At 48.3% G+C, this 19,640-nt stretch overlaps 1 protein-coding gene across 1 annotated transcript; it reads right to left on the bottom strand.

The window, feature by feature from the left end:
* Nucleotides 1-9: 9 nt before the first annotated feature.
* Nucleotides 10-15,086, bottom strand: LOC122369430 (TLC domain-containing protein 2-like). The gene is made up of 6 exons (XM_043344168.1): nucleotides 14,626-15,086; nucleotides 12,152-12,234; nucleotides 11,618-11,700; nucleotides 9,321-9,492; nucleotides 3,323-3,427; nucleotides 10-1,823 (listed from the first exon to the last, which is right to left on the bottom strand). The coding sequence occupies exons 1-6, from the start codon at nucleotides 14,814-14,816 to the stop codon at nucleotides 1,618-1,620; spliced, it is 840 nt and encodes a 279-aa protein (XP_043200103.1). The 5' UTR covers nucleotides 14,817-15,086; the 3' UTR covers nucleotides 10-1,617.
* Between the last annotated feature and the right edge of the window lie 4,554 nt (nucleotides 15,087-19,640).

Genomic DNA, 19,640 nt, shown 5'->3' with positions numbered 1-19,640 from the left:
AGAAATGTCCATCATTCGATTGGGTTTTATTACAAAAACACTGGCCGACAAACAGCAGCGCGTAAGACACAGACCCGGTACGGTGACGCCACCTGCGCGGGAGAGGGCGGGCGCAGCCCAGCGACTCCGCAACAGGGGCGCTGGGACGGACCGGCACAGCGGACCTACATCATGGGGTCGTACACAGCGAGCTGGGCACACGGTCCATACTGAACAGGCGCTACTGGTCATGTCATCAGGTGCAATAGCAGTGGTCCCGGGCCGGCCAACACCAACAGTACGTCCAGATTCGTATAAAACCCGAATGTATGAAGGCTATGAACACTGCCGCACATGTAAGCTGGAGGCCTCATCAGACAACTCTCAAAATATGTCGTAGGCGAGGGCGGTCTTTGATGCAAAAATGGACTTATTTGAAAACGAACTAGCTCGTGTCAGCAACATTCGAATCAAAGCGACATGACGCTTGACAGCGGCACCCGTGTGATGTGCTTCTACAGACACATTAAATTTCTGCGCGGAAAAGATCCAGCAAATATGATGCTGCACGTACCACACAGATCTCGCCTGAACACAACATTAGCTATGAGCGACAGAAGAAAACAGCACCGGTCATAACAAAGTAGTAACTGGAGCACATGGTTTGATATCGGCACACTGTTGGTCATTGTGCGTTACAGCAGCTTTGGCGGAAAAGACAACCCCGGTTAGGAATGATGTACGTAGCCCAAAGGCACAGTCCGTGTCAGCTGAATAACGACCCCAATAGCCTCTCCCCGGGCTGCCGACGAGGCTCGGTGCACACTAACACGGGCTGCTGGGCAGTGGCTGAGGTTAGCGGGGTCCTCTGTGACCTGGCTGACTAGAGGCCCCACTACCCGGCCACCTCTACCATCATCAGCTGCCGTGGATACGGACATAGACATACACACAGGTGTTCGTACTGCGGCAGCGACTCATTAATCTCCTTCGTAACACCTCTCTGCCCCGCCGCGCCTCCATTCAGGCACACAGCGAACAACACATTCATCCACACACCAGCGGTAGCTCAAAATAGCGCCCGGTGCCAATCACTGACCCCGTTTGTACACGATCATATTCCATTGAGGCAGCGTGAATGCCACCGACACCAGTGGCCTGTAAAGCTATCGATTATGGACTGGTAGGCGGTCAGGCCGACAGAAGATTACACGGACTACAATCAAGGTGTAAATCAGGTGGGTCGATGTAGACGAGTAGCTAGTGATTGTAACATAAATAGTGGTCACCCATTTAAATACAACAATAGACAAAAACTACGCGATCAATTATCAAAATGGACATCGACACATTATATAACATCAACATGTCTTAGTAGTCAGAGTGGTTCGCACAATTATGATTCACGATACGTGGATCTACGGTAAACACTGATCCCTGTCAATACACATGGGCAACAGCAGTGACAACTACCATGATTATGACGTGATTGATACACAGTGACAAAACACTCCATATAAAACATACACCTCTCTCCGTAACATCACACAGACCGGCAAACACCTCTGGCTGCTCGGGTCGCCGGAGATCTGGACACCCGCTCCCCGCAGCTGGGTAGGAGGGAGGCCCAGCCCCACCTCAGTCCGTCTTCCCACTCAAAACCTCCTCCTCTTCCGTGCCCCGGACCAGGCGGCGAATCGTCGACTGAATCCTGTCCGACGGGCCGCCGCCAGAGGCCGACGGGCGAGTCGCAGCGCCCGAGCCGTCGCGCTTGGCCTTCCTGAAGTCGGCGTACAGGATGCGGAAGAAGAGGACGATGTTCATCACCATCAGCGTCGCCAGAGCTGTGGGGAAAGGGTAACATCAGTGGTCAGAGATGGCCAGTCGGTCGTTAGACGATACGGTAACTGGGTGACTCATGGGTTAGCAAGACAGTTGGTCTTGCCAAAGATCATGAGCAAATGATTGACCATCCGAGTTCACCTGGTACAAATTGACCAGCTGTTAGCCTGTCAGAGGTCCGCAATCAGATAGTACCCATCGACCAGTTGTTGCCACGCCATAGGTCCGTCGGTGACCGGGTTCGGCGCGCATGACCAAGTGGAGTGTCCGATTATATAAGCCAGTGGTCTGATCATCGCCTGAGTCGCGGGCGGTGGAATTTGGACCATTCAGTCGGCAGTCATATAGGGCCTTGAGTCAACCCAGGGACCCCGCACGCGATGAACTGGTGCCCCAGGGGCAGCCGCCCCCGACACGGCGTCATTCGGCACAGTCTGACAGCGGGGGGGGGGGGGGTAAGGCTGTCAATACCGGCGTCCCAGCCGGCAAACAAAAGTAAATAAAGTATGAGCACGGTAGGCGGCCAAACAAAACTCCAGCCCAGATCAATAGAATCCCACATAATGCATAATGCCGTAAAAAGCAACGATCTATGGCTCAGTGTTGTACGGCAAACACATTCACAAAACGACAGTCTATAGTCAACATCACATTCATGATGCTCGACCTAATATTCTCAAAGTAAACTAAAACACCTTTCATCACCCCGCTGCACATGTGTCTCAGGAACAACACCATTAAATAAAAATCTGACATCACCGCACGTGTAGCCGGGGCTCTGTCAATACCGGCCGGGGGAGCGGGGATCAACGGAAACCAGTTCCGTCAGGCTGGGCACAGAAATAGAGTCATTCGGACCGGCCAGCGGCCATCCAACACAAACACAGGGAGAGACGGAACGGACACGGAGTGGCGGGTGGAGCGTGGACGGTGGAGGGGGGGGGGGGTGGAGGAATTGGGGGAGATTCAGAGAACTCGGCGGAGAGGGGCGTGTGACGTATCACGTCCTTGTTTCTTGCCAGGCAGTCTGGGCATCGCGTTACACTATTGTTTTCAGCTGTTGTTGTCTTCTATTGTTTTCTTCGCCGACACGAAGATGCAGCATGAATAAAACAGTACAGCAGGCATGATGAAGCCGGCCAAGGAAGTATTGAGTTCTACATTGCGTTGTGCGTTGTGTCATCGGCGGTCGCCGGTGGGGGGGGGGGGGGGAGGGGCGTAGAGACTGCGTGACCCCCCCCCCCCCCCCCCGACACCCGATATCTAGCATAGCCCTAGTATGATAATGTATAAAAAAATCGATTTCTCAACAAGCAACCTTGACGCTTGGCCTTTACTGAAAATATGCGGTGCGCTGGGTAATGAAAACAACTTCTTCACAGGACAAGACATTTAGATTATCATTTAGGTACACATGTTGTGCAGAAAATATCTGAATACGTATTGCACTGCCCCTGCACGGGTAAAGCTGGCAGAGTCGCGGCAGTCACGGCCCACTTACCGACGCTGCCGAGAGTGTAGGCGGGCAGCGGCACCACGTCACGGTTGACGACCAGCCAGCGCGTCATCCAGCCCATGGTGGTGATCCGGAACACCAGGAACGTCGCTGTGGGCGAGACAATATGAGGTGAGGTCAGCTCAGAGGTCAGATCAGGCCAGGTAAGCTCACAGGTCGGGTCAGGTGAGATCAGGTAAGCTCAGAGGTCAGATCAGATCAGGTAAGCTCATAGGTCGGGTCAGGTCAGAACTAGAAGTCATGACATACTCGTAGGTCAGGTTAAGCCAGCGGCGTCGGACATGAGATGGAAGCACAGACGTAGGGGAGAGGCGGGAGAATTGGGACGCAGGAGAATAGGGACACGCCAATATTTAAAAAATGGGCAGCATCCTTGCACGATTTTTGCCTTTACCTTTTGATTCAATGTGTCGTGCAACGACGGGAAGCCTCAGCAACCCTTTTGTGTCCGTCGGTTGGGCTGTGCTGGCTGAGCACCAAAAAACTTGTTTTTTCGAGTGTTATTCTGAGTTGTCTGTGTATTGCATATGACAAACTATCTTTCTTTCAAGATGTTACGATGTAAGCTTAGCACCGCCTTTATGCGATTGCCAGTTTGCATGAACACGCTCTGAAACTGACAAATGACAAAAAATGCGTCATTTGATATAGCGGTGTTGTGGGAGAATTGGGACACCAAATAGTGAAAATGGTAAAAAGGTGCAAAAAGATGTGTATTTACCTTCATGTTTTGGACGGGGTTGCAGCTGCGCTCCCTAACCACAAATGCATCAAAGCGTAGACCAAAAAGTCTTAAAATGTGCATTTAATGGGAACATTGTGATCGTGAAAGACAATCCCGGCCTTAACGAAGCAGATAATGTGAATATAAGTTCCAACGTTTCAATTGATTGCCTAGACATAGACAGATCAATAATGCGAGATAAAAATGTTGTCCTAATACCTCATTTTTATGTGTCCCAATTCAGCCTCGTGTCTGTCCCTTTTCTCCTGCGTGTGTCCCTATTCTCCCCAAAATGAGTGTTTTTGTTTTTCTCCACACATAGCCACACCACTGCATAGGCTCGTTTTTTTATGATGGTATGCTGCAGAGAAATGGCCTATCTTTTATTGGTGCTGCACATAGCAGCTTGGCAACAATTCTTTTCAAATAATGCCTCAGTAAATATGGCTTGAGAAATAAGTCCCAATTCTCCCGCCTCTCCCCTACACCAGACACCATACGCGCTTTATTTAGCTCTCAGGTAAGGCCAGGTCAGGTCAGCCAAAAAGTCAGGTCAGGTCAAACCAGGTCAGCTCAGGTCAACAGCGGTTAGAACATAGGTGGGCACAGAGATCGAGCCTAACGTTCTCTCACGCCAGCATTAAGGCAAGATACAGAGGCATAGCGATCTTGTTTAGCTGAGCAGCTATCGGGCACGATCCGCTGCCAGACACACACTGATCAACACCGTAAGAAGGCTGCACAGATCACGCTCAGAACACGTGGAAAGCCGTCGTCAGCAGTCGTGGCTGAGGCCCGTCGTGGCAGCACGGGTCACGTTTAGAGCATGTGAACGTCCACGTGGGGCGGTGGGTAGTGATTGCCTACGCGCTAGGATAGGCTATCAATGATAGCGGCGCACCGCCTGATACCCTAATGCGTTAGAAACAAGGCCGGTCGATTACCTCAGTAAAGGCGCAAGTCGATACGTGAGTTGATTACTGGGTCACCAGTGCGACAGAAAGGAGACCAATATCATTTTGACTTTATCCAGCCAGTAGCATTAAAAACAGTTTTGCTTCATAACATGTGGTACATTTAAGCGCATAATGCCGGAAAGACCAAACGGTGCATGGTATTCGCACGAGCTCGACAGGCATCGCCGTGACGGCTGCACTTTGGGAGTGGTTCCCAGTCTCACGGACAGAACCGCATGCCATCCGTAAACTACGTCCAATGGCGGCGGAACACCTTCAATCAGGGGGGGGGGGGCACTACCGACTTTTGGTCCCATTCCTTCCATGCAACGCCCATAGAGCTCATGTTAAAAAGCCAAAATCAAAGGGGGCACGGTGCCCGGTGCCAACCCCGTTCCGCCGCCCATGACTACGTCCAGGTTTTTGGAGCCGCAAATGAAAGTTTACGAAGTTTGAAATGAGTGGGATAAAGCCATTCTCTTGGCGCTTGGGCAGACAGTTAATTTCAATATTTCGCAGCCATCTGCAACGATGTTAATCGGTCGGTCACAGACGTAGCCCTGACGACTGACCGTCATCGAACCGAATGGCTGGCGGTAACCAGTCACCGGCGGTCAGCGGACAGCGTCAGCCCGCAGAGGGGCGGAGTAGTACGGAGTAAGGCGGGGTGGGGCAGGTCAGGACGGTAACACCACCTCGTGCTCAGCACCGCATGCAGTATGGATTGACGCGCCGGCCATCGGCGACTGGCACGGCGGCCATCGGCAGCCGGTCGGTCTGAGCGCGTCCGAGCCATCGACCGGTCCGTGATATCGCCGATACGGCCGATATACAGTTCGGCGAACGGTTCATACTGCGGGCGGAATACGGCGGACGGGAGAGGGGGAGAGAGTGGGTGCTATATGACGGTAAATAAAATGGCTAGTAGGCAACAACACATTCTGAATATGCATGGAAACAAACGGGAGACAGTCTTAAACTTCGCTTACTTTCTAGCAAATGTTCTAATGAATGCCGACGAAAGAAATTCATTGAAATATAGCTAAGCATGGGTCAAACAAATTACGTCTTAACTTCTTGGATTCATTTTTTCGGGCGCAAACGCAGCTACTTTGCATAACAGTGCTAATGCCATAAAGTCTACATTCACAGTCATCAGCCATTCGCTCTACACTGTCTTATCTTCAAGCGCGTCTCTCCGGATTTCGTGATCGGTTTGGGCTCCCGGTGTATCAGGCTAGCGCGTTTACGATAGGAAATGTACGGTTTTGCGCAGCAGTAAAACCCAGAGTGAGACAACAACACAGATAACGCATGTCTGGACGCTTTATCAAAGCACATGACCACTCGAAAGATGACCTTACATCATCGCAATTAGTTCAGAATACCAATCGTCCACGACTCTCCTCTCGAGGATTTGCGTTATGTAACGCGCCACACCTGAATTTATTACATAACCAGCACAACGAAAACCAATAAACATCAGATAAGCATGTCGGCACATAGCATACGGCGCTGAGGACCAAGCAAAAAAAGTACAAGCTTTAGAACTTTGCCGCAAATCGGTAGCTCCAGAAATGTGATGCGACGCCAACTGCAATACTAGCCGTCTCGGGTCTCGTTCATTTCCCCAGCTTTATAAGATTACTGCACTCATCGGACACCACCGCTCATCGGATATTTAATTTCTAGCAAGCCGCAGTCCAGTGTAATCCATCCCCATGTTCGCAATGGACGGTTCAGATTGCACCCCGCCGCTTCCGTTCCTGTACAGGCCTCAGCAGAGAAATGACGCAGCCAGGCTATCTTGTTTGTTTGACACATCCGGTGTCGGGTCCCACCCCGCCCCGCTGCGTCGGCCCAACAGTGGAATCCCTGCTCTGATCTGAATGTCAGTCAGTCACTTTCAGTCAAGGTCCCGCTGCTATTTTATCCAGAGAGAAATGGCGTTCGGAGGGCGAGGGGAAGAGAGAGAGAGAGAGAGAGAGAGAGAGAGAGAGAGAGAGAGAGAGAGAGAGAGAGAGAGAGAGAGAGAGAGAGAGAGAGAGAGAGAGAGAGAGAGAGAGAGAGAGAGAGAGAGAGAGAGAGAGAGAATAAAAATTGAGGAAGAGAGAGGCCGCCGTGCTATGCCGTGAGCCCGGTGCTTTATGCCTAGCCCGGTGCTGTCTACTAGCACAGGGACTCACAATTCCGTTTTATCTCCAACACAGTAAACACTAGTCCGAACACCCCATGCGCCGTCGGCACCAGCTGCCACAAGCAGTACTCGTCACTGACAGCGCTCCATTACCTACCCCACTGGTGGTGGCAGAGCGATGACAGGAAGCTTTCAGAACCGTTTCACGGAATCCTGTCCCCAGGACAAGGCGAGGACGGCAGCAGCGCAGACGCGATCCTAATCCGAACGACATGTTACCAGCAGGATATCAGCGATAGCAATCCCCGCTGCCGCATCAGCCAATGGACCATTCGGTCACCCATATTAGATACCCAAACGGAGGCGACCGGGTTAGTCTGAGATCGATAGCCATCCGCTGCGACAGTTCCTGTCCAGTCGCCGCAGCTCAGCGATCGTTAACCGTGGCCCGTGATTCCTGTCGCTCAAAACTCGCCTAGCTGTCCACTTTGAGGACCTCACAGACTGGCAAAACTTGAGCCGAACTGCCGGCTTCTTGGAACTTATCCTCATACACGTCGGCCTCAGGGCGGTGGAGTGGAGGGGTCCCACTTCTGGCGCCGTCGGGGTGGGACGATGATGGGTCGAGGGGTCGATGGTGGGACGATAGGAGGGTGGAGGACGGGGCGGGTGGACTCTATCCCGGCCATTCCGAGCTGTTTGCTCGGCCGCCGCTATCGTCGGTGAGGGCAGTGTTATGTAACCGGTGCGGCTGGGGCGGGGCGGGGGCGGGCCGCCCGGGCAGAATGACTGGGCGATACAGACGACGACGGCCCGCCTCACGGAGACGGATATCCAATGCGCCATTTGCATGTATCACTGCTTATCGAGTGAGCTCACCAGATCAAACTGGTAGCCAAGTATGACAGCGGCCGAAAGTTTACAAGTCTGAAGAATGTAAGCCATTTAAGCAGGTTCGGTTTCGCCAAACATCGCTCCTCACTAGTTTTTATCGGGCTTCAGCCAGCTCAGCTTACGTGTTATGATCAGCGACACCAGGACGACCACGGGTAGGGCGGGGCGGCGGGGGGAGGAGAGAATCGAGCCGCCGCCCTCCCCAGTTCACGTTATGTAACGTATCAGACTGCATAGCGCTCGAACCGGTGCGTCGGCACGGCCGGTCGGCGCCGCTGTTGGGACACGACGGCAGGCTGAACAGGTTTTTGCGGGTGCACGTGCGAGGTCGTAACTGGGGCGACTCGGCAAACAGTTGCGCTGGGCGAGGAGAGAGCAATAGCAAACAGACACAGCAGGTAAACTCGGAGATTTCGGAGTCGAACGAGAGCCAAACTCTCCAGCTTGAACAAAAGCGAAAAAAAACTTTTTTTCTCAAGAATTTCGTATTTTTTCTCAAGAATTTCGTAAAGCTTCTCACAAACCCAGAAAAGCATGCGTATAGAAAATTACCTTTAGCAAAATAATAAGCTGAGTGCTGAGGCGTGGCAGCGTGAGAGATGCAAATAAGCCATGGATGTTTTCAACCGCGGTCGGGTAAAGACAAGCCATTATTTGATGATGGCTGGCAACACGCGCGTGGAACATGAAAGTAGCAGGCTGACATGCTAACATCACACCACGAAAAACATCACTAGCTCCCAGCCTAAGGAAGAAAACACGTCCGACCCAGCAGTGCAACGTAAGTGTCCAGCATATTGTCTGTAGTCCGCTTGGTATACACCAAAAGGGGGCATAATATGAGCAACATCAGGAGGATATAACGATCATTGTTCATACCCAATTCATGAACGCCATGCCCCTGATGAGCAAGCAATGACCTTTATACCAGATCGGTCAGGGCATTGCTCAACCGCAAGTCGCAACACAGCTACCCCGCACGTGGCCCATTCTGCAGGGATGCCTTCCAAAAGCGGCGGCTCATGAAAGCCAGACGGCCAGTCGTGCCCCTCGTCCGTCAAAGCCCGGTTACATAAGCAGCGGCGACGGAGAAGTGGACCCCGACTTCAGCCACTAACATACCTACCTTTTCAAGCATACAGATAGATCACAATACGCCCGAACATACGTCCCAAAAATAATGACCCAAATTACCCAGCTTCGATCCAGCTAAAATATTGACTACCTGAGCACTCACAAGAAAGCGAGGGTGTGAAGGAATGTAACACTTACCGACATTGAGCAAGCTGTTCAGGCGGTAGGGTTTGGCGTGTTTGGCCATCCCCTGGACGATCAGCATCTGACGCACGTGGACGAACACTGAGTTGACCTCGATGACCAGCGCTACCAGGGCGTACCCCAGGTACTGACCGGAGACCGCAGCCAGGCCAAAGCACAGGATCACCTGTGAACATGGTAGGGGACGGGGTCAGGTGCATGGTAGTGAGTGAGTGAGTGAGTGAGTGAGTGAGTGAGTGAGTGAGTGAGTGAGTGAGTGAGTGAGTGAGTGAGTGAGTGAGTGAGTGAGTGAGCGAGGTCAGTCAGAGTAAGTCACAAAGTCATAGAGTTGAATATTCAGAGAGTCAGATAATTAGGGAGCGTAGGTCGAGGCCATTCACATCCGACATGTCAATCAGAGACGACTGATTCATCGATGCGTCATTCCTATGCAGCTCCTAACGCGCCACGGGTTCAACAGTCAATGTCATGTTGAGTGGAATGTCTTGTACCGCATCGTTATTCATTCACCAGCACTAGGCGCTGCGACACTCCTATCACCCACCGCCGCGTGGTCACATGTCGCACGGCGCCGGCCACCCACCGTCGCTCCCCGTTCCCCCAGATTTCATCTCGGCAAATTACTCCGCCATCTGAGATCAGCGGCTCGGGCCGATCGACCGGCGCATGTCGCCGCCCTCGACCACGACCCAGCAGGGCTCACGTCACCGACCTGACGTCATCCGCGCGCCGCCCGCCGTGCGGTCGAGGTCGGCACACCCACGGGACGGGCGCCGTGCGAGTTGCGACACCCACGCGTTACCGGCGCAGCGCGGTGGCCAGAGCCCTGTCTCGCAACAGGGCTCCGTTGCTTGACAGTATTGATGCTCGATTTCTTGGGAAACGTAAGCAGAAATGTCCATTTTTGTCAGCGCCCACTACCTAAAAGTGCGTTCTTTTTATAGATAAACATAAAGCATGCCACAAATTACATATATGCATTGATATACCTAGTGAGAGCCATGTTTACGTTGTCAAATAAGCTAAATACCTGTTAAGGAATGACTACCTAAACGGACTTTTACTCATCCCGAGCCAACTTATTTAAATCAAACACGGCAAAAGCAAAGCCACCATATGCAACGTAACTCAGTACGATGCCGCGCTTTCAGGGCCTCTCAGTTTGTTAACCGACATATACCAAACGATAGGTATTTGGTGTAGGCGGATATTCTACTGTTGCTGCTAATAATCTTCTTGTAGCAGCTAGGTACGGAAAAGCCTGGATTGTTCACGTGATGCGTGGTGCATGCATACAGAATACAAATCATGATTGAGTCACAACGCATAAGGTTCATAAGAGCGTCGCTAAATGAGCGCCATGAGATCTATCTTATTCAATAGGTAGAGAAAAATAATTCGGAACTTAACCATAACAGATGCGATCCAAGTTGTCAACCCTGTATGTCTGAAAGCTTTCCTCCAAAACCTAAATATCTATCTTGTCGCAACTTTTAAGATAAAGCTACAAAGATGAGTTTCACAATCCACATACAAGTATGTAGAAGCATTCATCTTTCAAGAAAACATGAGTTAGGTTTGAAAATAATAGAATAATATTACAAGTAAAGTCCGTTCGTCGGTCCTTGTTTGTCCGGAAACGCATGTGGTGGGCTCAATTTTCCTTGCCTGAAAGATGGTGGAAGAGGGATGAAATTTGCCCAACGTGCAGATGACGTCACATGAATGTGCCACAAGTCATGGGTCTCCAGTCATGAAGGTGTACAGATAGCACGTGGCATGCACAGGAACAGATGCACAATTTCCAATAGCTTTAACATGAGAAAAAAGTCGACCGAATATTGTCGAAACGCCGAAAATCTAGCCTAATGGGTTGATTCTCCGGCTCCTATCTCGGTAACCGGGGTTCAATCGGAACGGCGTCAACACTGACGTGAAGAGCCTTGATCACGCTAGAGAGTCAATCTATCAAGAAGAGCGTTTAACGCGCAAAGTTCCAGCAGGGTGCTACTTTATAGACTGACAATAGACCGGGCCTGTTGCTGGCACTAGTGCAATGGTATGCATTGCTCTAGTACCTAACTGTAACGTTATTTTCAGCCTTGAGTATGGTCAAATGGTAGAGGCTGCTAGCCGGGTGGCGGGTGATGCGTGAGTATTGACACCTGATTCATGGTATTGATAACTCAGAAGCAGAACGTTCGATGACACATATTTACTACTTGTGTTGAAAGGACAACAGAAACCTTTAATATACTATTTCAAGCGTCTATAAATGTAACAATACTTACCAAGACGTGATGGACCAAAAGTTCGTAGGTACTCTTCTTCATGTTATTCAGCGCCATGTCAAGAGCGTCGTGTATGAAATAACCTGCGAAATCAACATCATCAGAAAAGTGTTTGCAGTCATATCAACAAAAATTACCGTACCAAGGAGCACCAACTCGAGCCATTTCAGCCGCAAATGCCGATTTATTTATATCATACCCAAAACTATTATTCATGGGTTGTAAACGAAAAATTCACAAAACCTAGAGCAAAGTGCAAGCCATGTTATGCAAGGTTAATTATCTCCGAGAAGTATCGGTGCATGGGTTAAGATTTGGATAAATCAAGACCTTTCTATGCATTATTTAAGAAATTACAGGACCCATTAAACTCCAGCTATAAAAGTAAAACACCTGGCAATATGAAGAAAAAAAATCAGAACTTCATGGCCTAAAACACTTATAATCACCATAACAACTACTTATTGTTTTTCAACCATTCACAGTTTCCAACTTTTCTATTAGAATGAACAAAATATCTTCCAGGAAACTTACCAATTGAGAATGACACCAGAATGTGTGAGCTCATGGAGTAGCTGTGAATAACATCAGCAGCCATTGCTGGATAGAAATAAAACCTGCAACAAAGAAGATTGTTATGGATACTTAAAGGAAAAGGGCCACCTTTAACATGGGGATTGAAACTGAGATAGCCATCTTGTAGCCCGTGTCCGAAAACCTGTCTGTCTACCTCCTTACGGCCGATTTCGGCCTCCATTCGTAGTTATCGGCAATTTTAAAAGAAAATACGCCAGGAATGCGTCCTTATCCCAGGAATGCGTTCTTATCCGACAATACAGCCACCCGCGGCGAGGCTTTGGTTTTTTACCAATCAGCTCCAACCAGCTCAGCTTTAACCAATCAGCTTATCTGACACAATCCGACGAGTCTGTCTTCTGAACGCTGATTGGCTTGAGTGTGACGTCATCGCTATGCCATCATACAGTAGGTGCCGTAGAGAGTATCAACATAGTACCAATATGTTAAATAGTTTTAAATACTTTTTCGCGAATTGTGCACTTCTGGCACCAGTTTTAAAAAGAAAATGAAAAATAATAATGTCAAAATGAAAAACAACGATATCTTCATATTTCACGAAGGTGGCCCTTTTCCTTTAAGACATAGAAACCATCTAGTGGACTACCTGTTTAGTGACTACCTAGTGGACTACTTATTTATTTAAGAAAGATTTGCCATGAAAGAAAGAAAAGAAAGATTATGAAAGAAAGATTTTATTTTGCCAGCACCAGTGGTCAAATTTCAAATGGCTGCTTAGGCGCATAGGTACCTATACCTTATATATTGAAGGGCTCACAAGTTTTGGTTCCAAAATAAAAATGGCATTAGTGAAGATGAAGTCTGAATGGTATGTGGGCTGGTAGTTTGTAGGTTGGTAGGTTGTAAGTAGGTAGGTATGTGGGATGAAGGTTAGTAGGTTAGTAGGTGAGTAGGTAAGGTTATGTCCGGTTAGTTTATGGTTTTATTCTACTTTGGCTTCCTCTTCACATTTACAAAAAATTAATGGCTGAAATTGTGATTCACTCAGGAGGTGATTGACCACCAGCAATTGAAATTGACATCAAAATCAAAGGCAGATCAAATCAAACAAATATAGTGGTAAAATATTGGTTCATACTGCCATTTGATATAAAGTAGGCTGATCCGTTTCCCACTGTTGTCAGTCACACAATAAAAGATAGTGTTCAAACTTCAAAGCAATTAACACAAATTCATAATAACAACCAAAATGGAGCAAAGTGAGTTGACAAGGTGAGCTGATAACAATCTCATGCTCACAGCTCAATCCATGAAAACAAAAATAGCTGGACATTTCATAAAGCACTATCAGGTGATAAGTTCACATGAGTAGCCAGTCCCAATATCCATTATCAAAAAGACTGATAACCATACCTCATGTTGAAGAGAATAATATGGCTGATGGCCCTATGACCCATTACATAATAGTAAAATTGAAATAGGTAGGAGGCTCACAAACGCAGCAGAAATCAGTTGGGCAAACTAGACCTTTGGAATCAAAATATGGAGGCATCAAAAGATTGATTCCTTATGACCATATTTGGGCATAAATGCAGACCATTTCTAACTTACCAATCACATAAAAATAAGAGAGTGTTTCAAGAAGGAGCATGCCTGATCTTGAACAGAAATGCTGGAACTATCTCCTAAGCAAAATAATATTGCTCCTATCATAACAATTTGAATTCTATAGGTAGTGAAAGCCAATCAAGGAATTGATTCACTTCGAACAGATAATCATAATATTGATTCCCCATCAGCTGGCTAATCATTATTTTGATTCACAGGTAATGTTAACAGATAGGCAACAATCACTTGCAAGAATACAACATTTATCTTGCTATTATTCTCATTTAGTGGTATACTCAGCACCACAACAGATACCTATAGCATTGTTGGGCTTTACCTTCACTACATTTGATAACAATGCATAATTTTTAAATGTGAAGAATACAAAAACTGAAGCAACAGGTAAAAACCACATAAATAATATAAAAGCACTACAACAATGATGATTAGGGGTTTACAAATTTCGTTTTGCCATTTTACACAAATACTTATTGTTTAGTATGTGATTCATGATACAAAAATAACATACAGTGTGATTTCCTCAAAACAGCTTTTCCGTGATGGACAGTGGCCCTGTCTTTTTCCCATTCACAAGGCCAAAGGGACAATTTCTTAGCTTTGAGGTAACACTTTTTGTAAACCTACCACATTTTTCTTCCTTTTTAAGGAAAAATCTCACTGTCATGGGCCTTTTTTCAACCGTAACGATACATTTGAAGTCAAAAGTGTACCCAAATGAATCAAAAAATTGATTCCATGCCCATATTTGGTCATGGCTCCTCCCACCAGAATCAAATTATTGATGCCTCCATATTTTGATTCCAAAAGTCTAGTTTGCCCAACTGAAATAAGGAAATACTTACTCAACACAAGCTCCAGTGCCAGTAATCAGTGAATGCAGGAAGGATACAGATACATTCTTCCACTTCCAGGCTTGAATGGTCGTTTTTCGCGCCGAAGCTGGAACCAACAGGTAGCTGCTGAAACGTCCAGCGCAGTGGAAGAAGGCCCAGCCAAGCGCCACGCAGACAGGCCAAAACCGGAAATACTCCATCTTGAGAGCGCCAAAGATGACAAAGTTTTCGGTCACCTCTCTTCACAGTGGCGTGCTGGCTTCAGCTCAGAACAACACTGACGGCACGTGCTCGACGAGGCCAGGCGGCGGAGTGGGGTGGGTCGGCGGTCACAGTCCACTCACGACGCCGCCCGATCGCGTCACCCCTGACAAGCTCCGCCCACAGCCCCACCGAGCACGCCACAGCGCCGCAGCCTTGAATGGAGCGTCTGCGCCGTCAGCGTAGTACTCCACTTGGACCGTGAGAGCGCTGCCATATTGCGTGGGAGTGATACCAAACACCGTGAGAATGCTATTTTCCTTCACTGGTTGCCAGCGTTGGGTAAAGTTTTTTTCCGCAAATTTGAAGCACAAAACCTCGTCTTTTTCGAATATTTAATGGATCAACTAAATAGCAGGCATCCAAATTCCAACATCTTCTGGGCCCGGTGGGTAATCCCAACCACCGCAGCACGGGGGCATCTTTAGCCCCCCTGTCTCACTTTTTAGCCCGCGCGGCGCGCCCCACTGGGGGGCTATTCATAGCCCCCTCCCGTTTTCTGCAATAACTTCCAAACCGCTTGACTTGACGTACCGACGCCAAACTTTCAGTACCTTCGGCAGCATCAATTTTACACCTTGTGTCAAAAATGAAATATGATTTTCGTAGCTACCATAGGTCGGCCGGAAATGACGTCAGAGTGACGGCATGTTCGGCCGATTTCGACGCAAAACATTGAACCACGGCAATCGCTACCAAGAGCTTAGTTTTTAACACGCGCACCGACGGGGGTCTGCGCCAACTTCGTACCGACAGGGGGGGGGGGGCGGATGACCGCCCCCCACCCCTGAGATCTCGAGAACGAAGCAAGATAGCGACAAGTGGTAAACGGCATGGGATACGCACGGACATGAGTGTCTACAATTTTTACGTAGGTCATTTTCAGGTCAGGTCAAGGATGACGTCACAGGGGTCAAAAAAGTCAAAATGGCGGCGCTAGATATGGGAGAGTTTTCTCGAATAACTTTCGAATTAGTCAAGATAGGAACAAACTAAGGGCATCATCGTGATCCTCTCGTCAATCCACATCGAATGACATATATGTTAACCTCGAAAGGTCAAGGTCAAAGGTTGACCTCAGGTCACGTGACCTCGAGGTCATCATGTATATCATTCGATGCGTCTTGACGAGCTGAACACAATGAGACCATCCGCGCGGCTGTATCTTGTTCCTGTACGGAGTTATTGGCAAAAAACCTTTGGTGACCTTTGATGACGTCACATGACCTCACAGCTGCCCAACAGCAAAACAGACCTCAAGGTAGTGAAGGTTGATCGTATATGAAGTCATGTATGGTATATGGGGCCTTTCCGACCCGTTTTAGTGGTAAAACAAGGAGTTGATTTTTCCCCCATTGACTTCCCAGCCAGCAATTCGCTTGGGCTGAACTGTGGCAAGCGTCGGGCAGCTTGGGGTTAGCTTGGGTTTGCCCACTTTGATCAAAACCAATGTATTTTTTACTAGGGCTGAGCTGGGGCATGCCGCAGCTATGCCCACGTGCGGATAGCAGTAGCTCAGCCCGACATCTGCCCGCGCATCCAAAACAAGCTTGACTTGGGCGGAGCGCGGGCTGATCAAGCTGGCTGTGTCCTTCGGCTAACTGGAGTAAAGCCGGAGCTTAGCCATACTTGTTCGGCTGTTCGCGCATGCGCAGTTCTGCGCCAATCATGTGCAGCGTTTGTGACAGTCTGTGCGCTGTGCGACGAAACGACACACCGGTGTTGGGGCATTTGGTGGTTGATGTTTGGGCGCGTGTGACAGCGCGAAGAAGGGATAGTGCTCACTGCTCTTATCAAAAGGACTGGCATGGAGTTTTACGGTAGGTAAGTGTATTGAATGGTGCGCTTGATCGTATGTAAACGTCACGATTTTGACTGAGTTTGACGCCATCAAACATGAAGCTGAATAACTGTTCAGCCTAGCGACTTATACCCTCGCTCAGAAAAGCTGCATTCCGTGCCTTTATATCTTTGTGAAATACCAGCACTTCTGACCCAGGAAAATGAAATACAAAACACAAATATTTGTCTACTTATCACCGAGCACGCTCATTCTCTGTCCGCATTCAAAATCAAATGAACATTTTACACGGATCAATGAGAAGTGTTTTTACAGTATTAATGCATCAATAAGTTATTTTTCAAGCAAACATGCAATGTAAATTAAACCAATTAATCTCTTTTTCAGGTACGTACCATTAGAGCAAATGGTTCCAAAAAATGGAATATGTTATACAAACCAGGACCGGGTGGACGCCGCAGTCGCCCTCGCCAAGTGGTTTAGCGGAAACTGCCTGCCTATAATTAACCCTCGCCGGCCGAGGGGGGGGGGCGGGTGCCGCCCCCCCCCCATAGGGTTTTTTCGCGATAGCTCCGAACACGCTGGCGATAGAGAGCTGAAACTTGGCATACCTGACCTTTGATCCAAGCCGCATCTTTTGACACCAATCGCATTTTTTGGTCAGGTCAGGTCACTGACCTATGACGTCATAAGTGAACCTCTGCACGGTCTTCAGATGTCGCAACTTCGCAACGCCCTCACTGCCAGAGGAGATGTCACAGGGAAATGAAACTGGCAGGATCTAGTATCCATTATGAGTCTCACAACTTGTATATCTCGGATTTTTCCTAAAGGTCATATGAGGTCAGGTCATTTTCGTGACCTCACCATTATAAGTCAATGGGGAAAAATTCAAACTGCTATTCTGGCGCCGGGAACGATCTCCAACTATCTCAAGCACACAGAATCGTGATTTGATGCACTCCTTGCAAGGTTAGATGCGTCACTTTTGCAATGTTGACGTTGCGTGACGTCATTTATGACGTCATCAAGGTCATATTAGTTTTTCGTCAATAACTCTTGATCAAATTGAGCTAGCGAGTCGGGAAAGCCACCAATGGACTCAGGAAGACCTGCCGAATCGAATGATATGCGACATGACTCCTTTCGACCAACTTCGTGACCTTAGGGTGCTGACCTGACCTTGACCTGAGGTCAACACCCCAAATTGACCTGACCCGAACAAAAAGTATATCATTCGACGCGCCTGAGCGAGGCGAACACGATGCTGCCAAAATCGCGGCTCTGCGGCCATTTTTTGCGAAGTTATTCACCAAAAACTGAACCGTACCTTGGGGCACTTGACCTGACCTCAGAGGTCACCGGTTGACCTAGGACCTTAAAATCGGGTACCAATCTCTGCGTCTCGTAACGGCGCACACGCTCGTTTTTTCCGCGACGCGCTAGCTCTACCAGGGGCGAAACGGCGAGGGGGGGGTCGTACCCGCCCCCCCCCCCCCTCGGCCGGCGCGTATGTAGAAAACCAATAGGTCCGGCGAGGGTTAAGTAGGTATACCTACATATACGGAAACTGCGCCGAAAGCTGGCCGACCACCTACTGCAGATGTGTGTGTGTGTGGAGGAGCCAGACGCCTCCAAAGCTCCCATTCACCAGAGTGAAGTTCCTTACCTATAAACGATTGTTTGCTTATTGCTTTATGTCTTATGAGCGATTACTTGCTGTCCTTACTTTATGCTTTCAGTTGAGTGTTTAACCAAGTATTATGAACGGGGAGGGAGGCTAGCGGGCCTTGTGATTGTTTTATAGTTTTGATGGCGTTTTTCATGACTCATGCCATATTACTGCTGCAGTTTGCAGTCCACTGTTTCATGTATTTGTGTTTCATTTGACGTGTCTGTAGTCGTTTGAAATATACATTCAATCAAAGTCAACCACTACTTTCCTTTTGCAATGCACAAGCCTCGATGACCGGTTAACAGAGCATATGAGTGACCGTAACAATTTTAAATATGCATTGAAACCGCACAACCTGCTGAAAGTGCATTGGCTGCTCCTTGCTACTTGATCCAGTGTGAAGCAAAAGCAAGATGAAGTCAAGTCGAGACTTGAGAAAACAGGAGCCATCACTCGAGCCGAACCCGAGCAAAGCCACAGCAGTTTGCAATGTATAAACCCCATTCACTTCTATGGCTTAACCCGCGCCCCGTAGGGGGGGGGGGCGAAACGGCCCCCCCTGTCCTTTTCGGTCGATATCTCCTAAACAGCTGGAGATATCGCCACCAAACTTTTAGGACCCCTCCGGGCATCAATTTTACACATTGTGACCAAAAATTTTTCTAGAGGCTATGATAGGTTGGCCACAAATGACGTCAGAGTGACGTCATGTTCTGTCATTTTCGACCGAAAAAAGACCTTCGCGAGAAGACCTGTCAGGACTACAGCTTTGAAGATATAGAAAAATGATCAAGACATAAAAGGTGTAGAATTGACAGGGCTACAAAACTGCTATCTCGAATTTTTGAAATTTTTGAGTTTTGACCCCCAAAAATCAAAAAAGCATTTTTTTGGATATATTCGCCAAAAAATCCAAAAAGTTTTTGAGTTTCGAAAAAACCGGAATATATGTGATAGTGCCTACCATCTTCTATCTACATACCAAATTTCAGATCGATACCTCGTTTTTTGGCCAAGTTATAGCGAAAAAACTGTTCAAAAATGATGACGTCAAATTTTCAAACTCAATTTTTGGCAATTCTAGAACTTGTAGAGCAAAACGAAGACCACCATTAGACTCCCCGTGACGAGCTGCATCGAATCGATACCCATTTTATGCAAAAATATCAACTTTGAAATTTGACCTAATTTGACCTGACCTTGACCTGACCTTCACAAAAACGTGACCTAGGCTGGCCCCAAAGGCTGCCTAACCCACATAATCGCATTTGTCATGTAAAATGGACC

The sequence above is a fragment of the Amphibalanus amphitrite genome, unplaced genomic scaffold (genome assembly GCF_019059575.1).
Source record: "Amphibalanus amphitrite isolate SeventyFive unplaced genomic scaffold, NRLGWU_Aamphi_draft 001034F_arrow, whole genome shotgun sequence".
NCBI lineage: Eukaryota > Metazoa > Arthropoda > Thecostraca > Balanomorpha > Balanidae > Amphibalanus > Amphibalanus amphitrite.
Note: the sequence above shows the minus strand (reverse complement) of the source record. Positions and strands in the feature narration are given on the sequence as shown.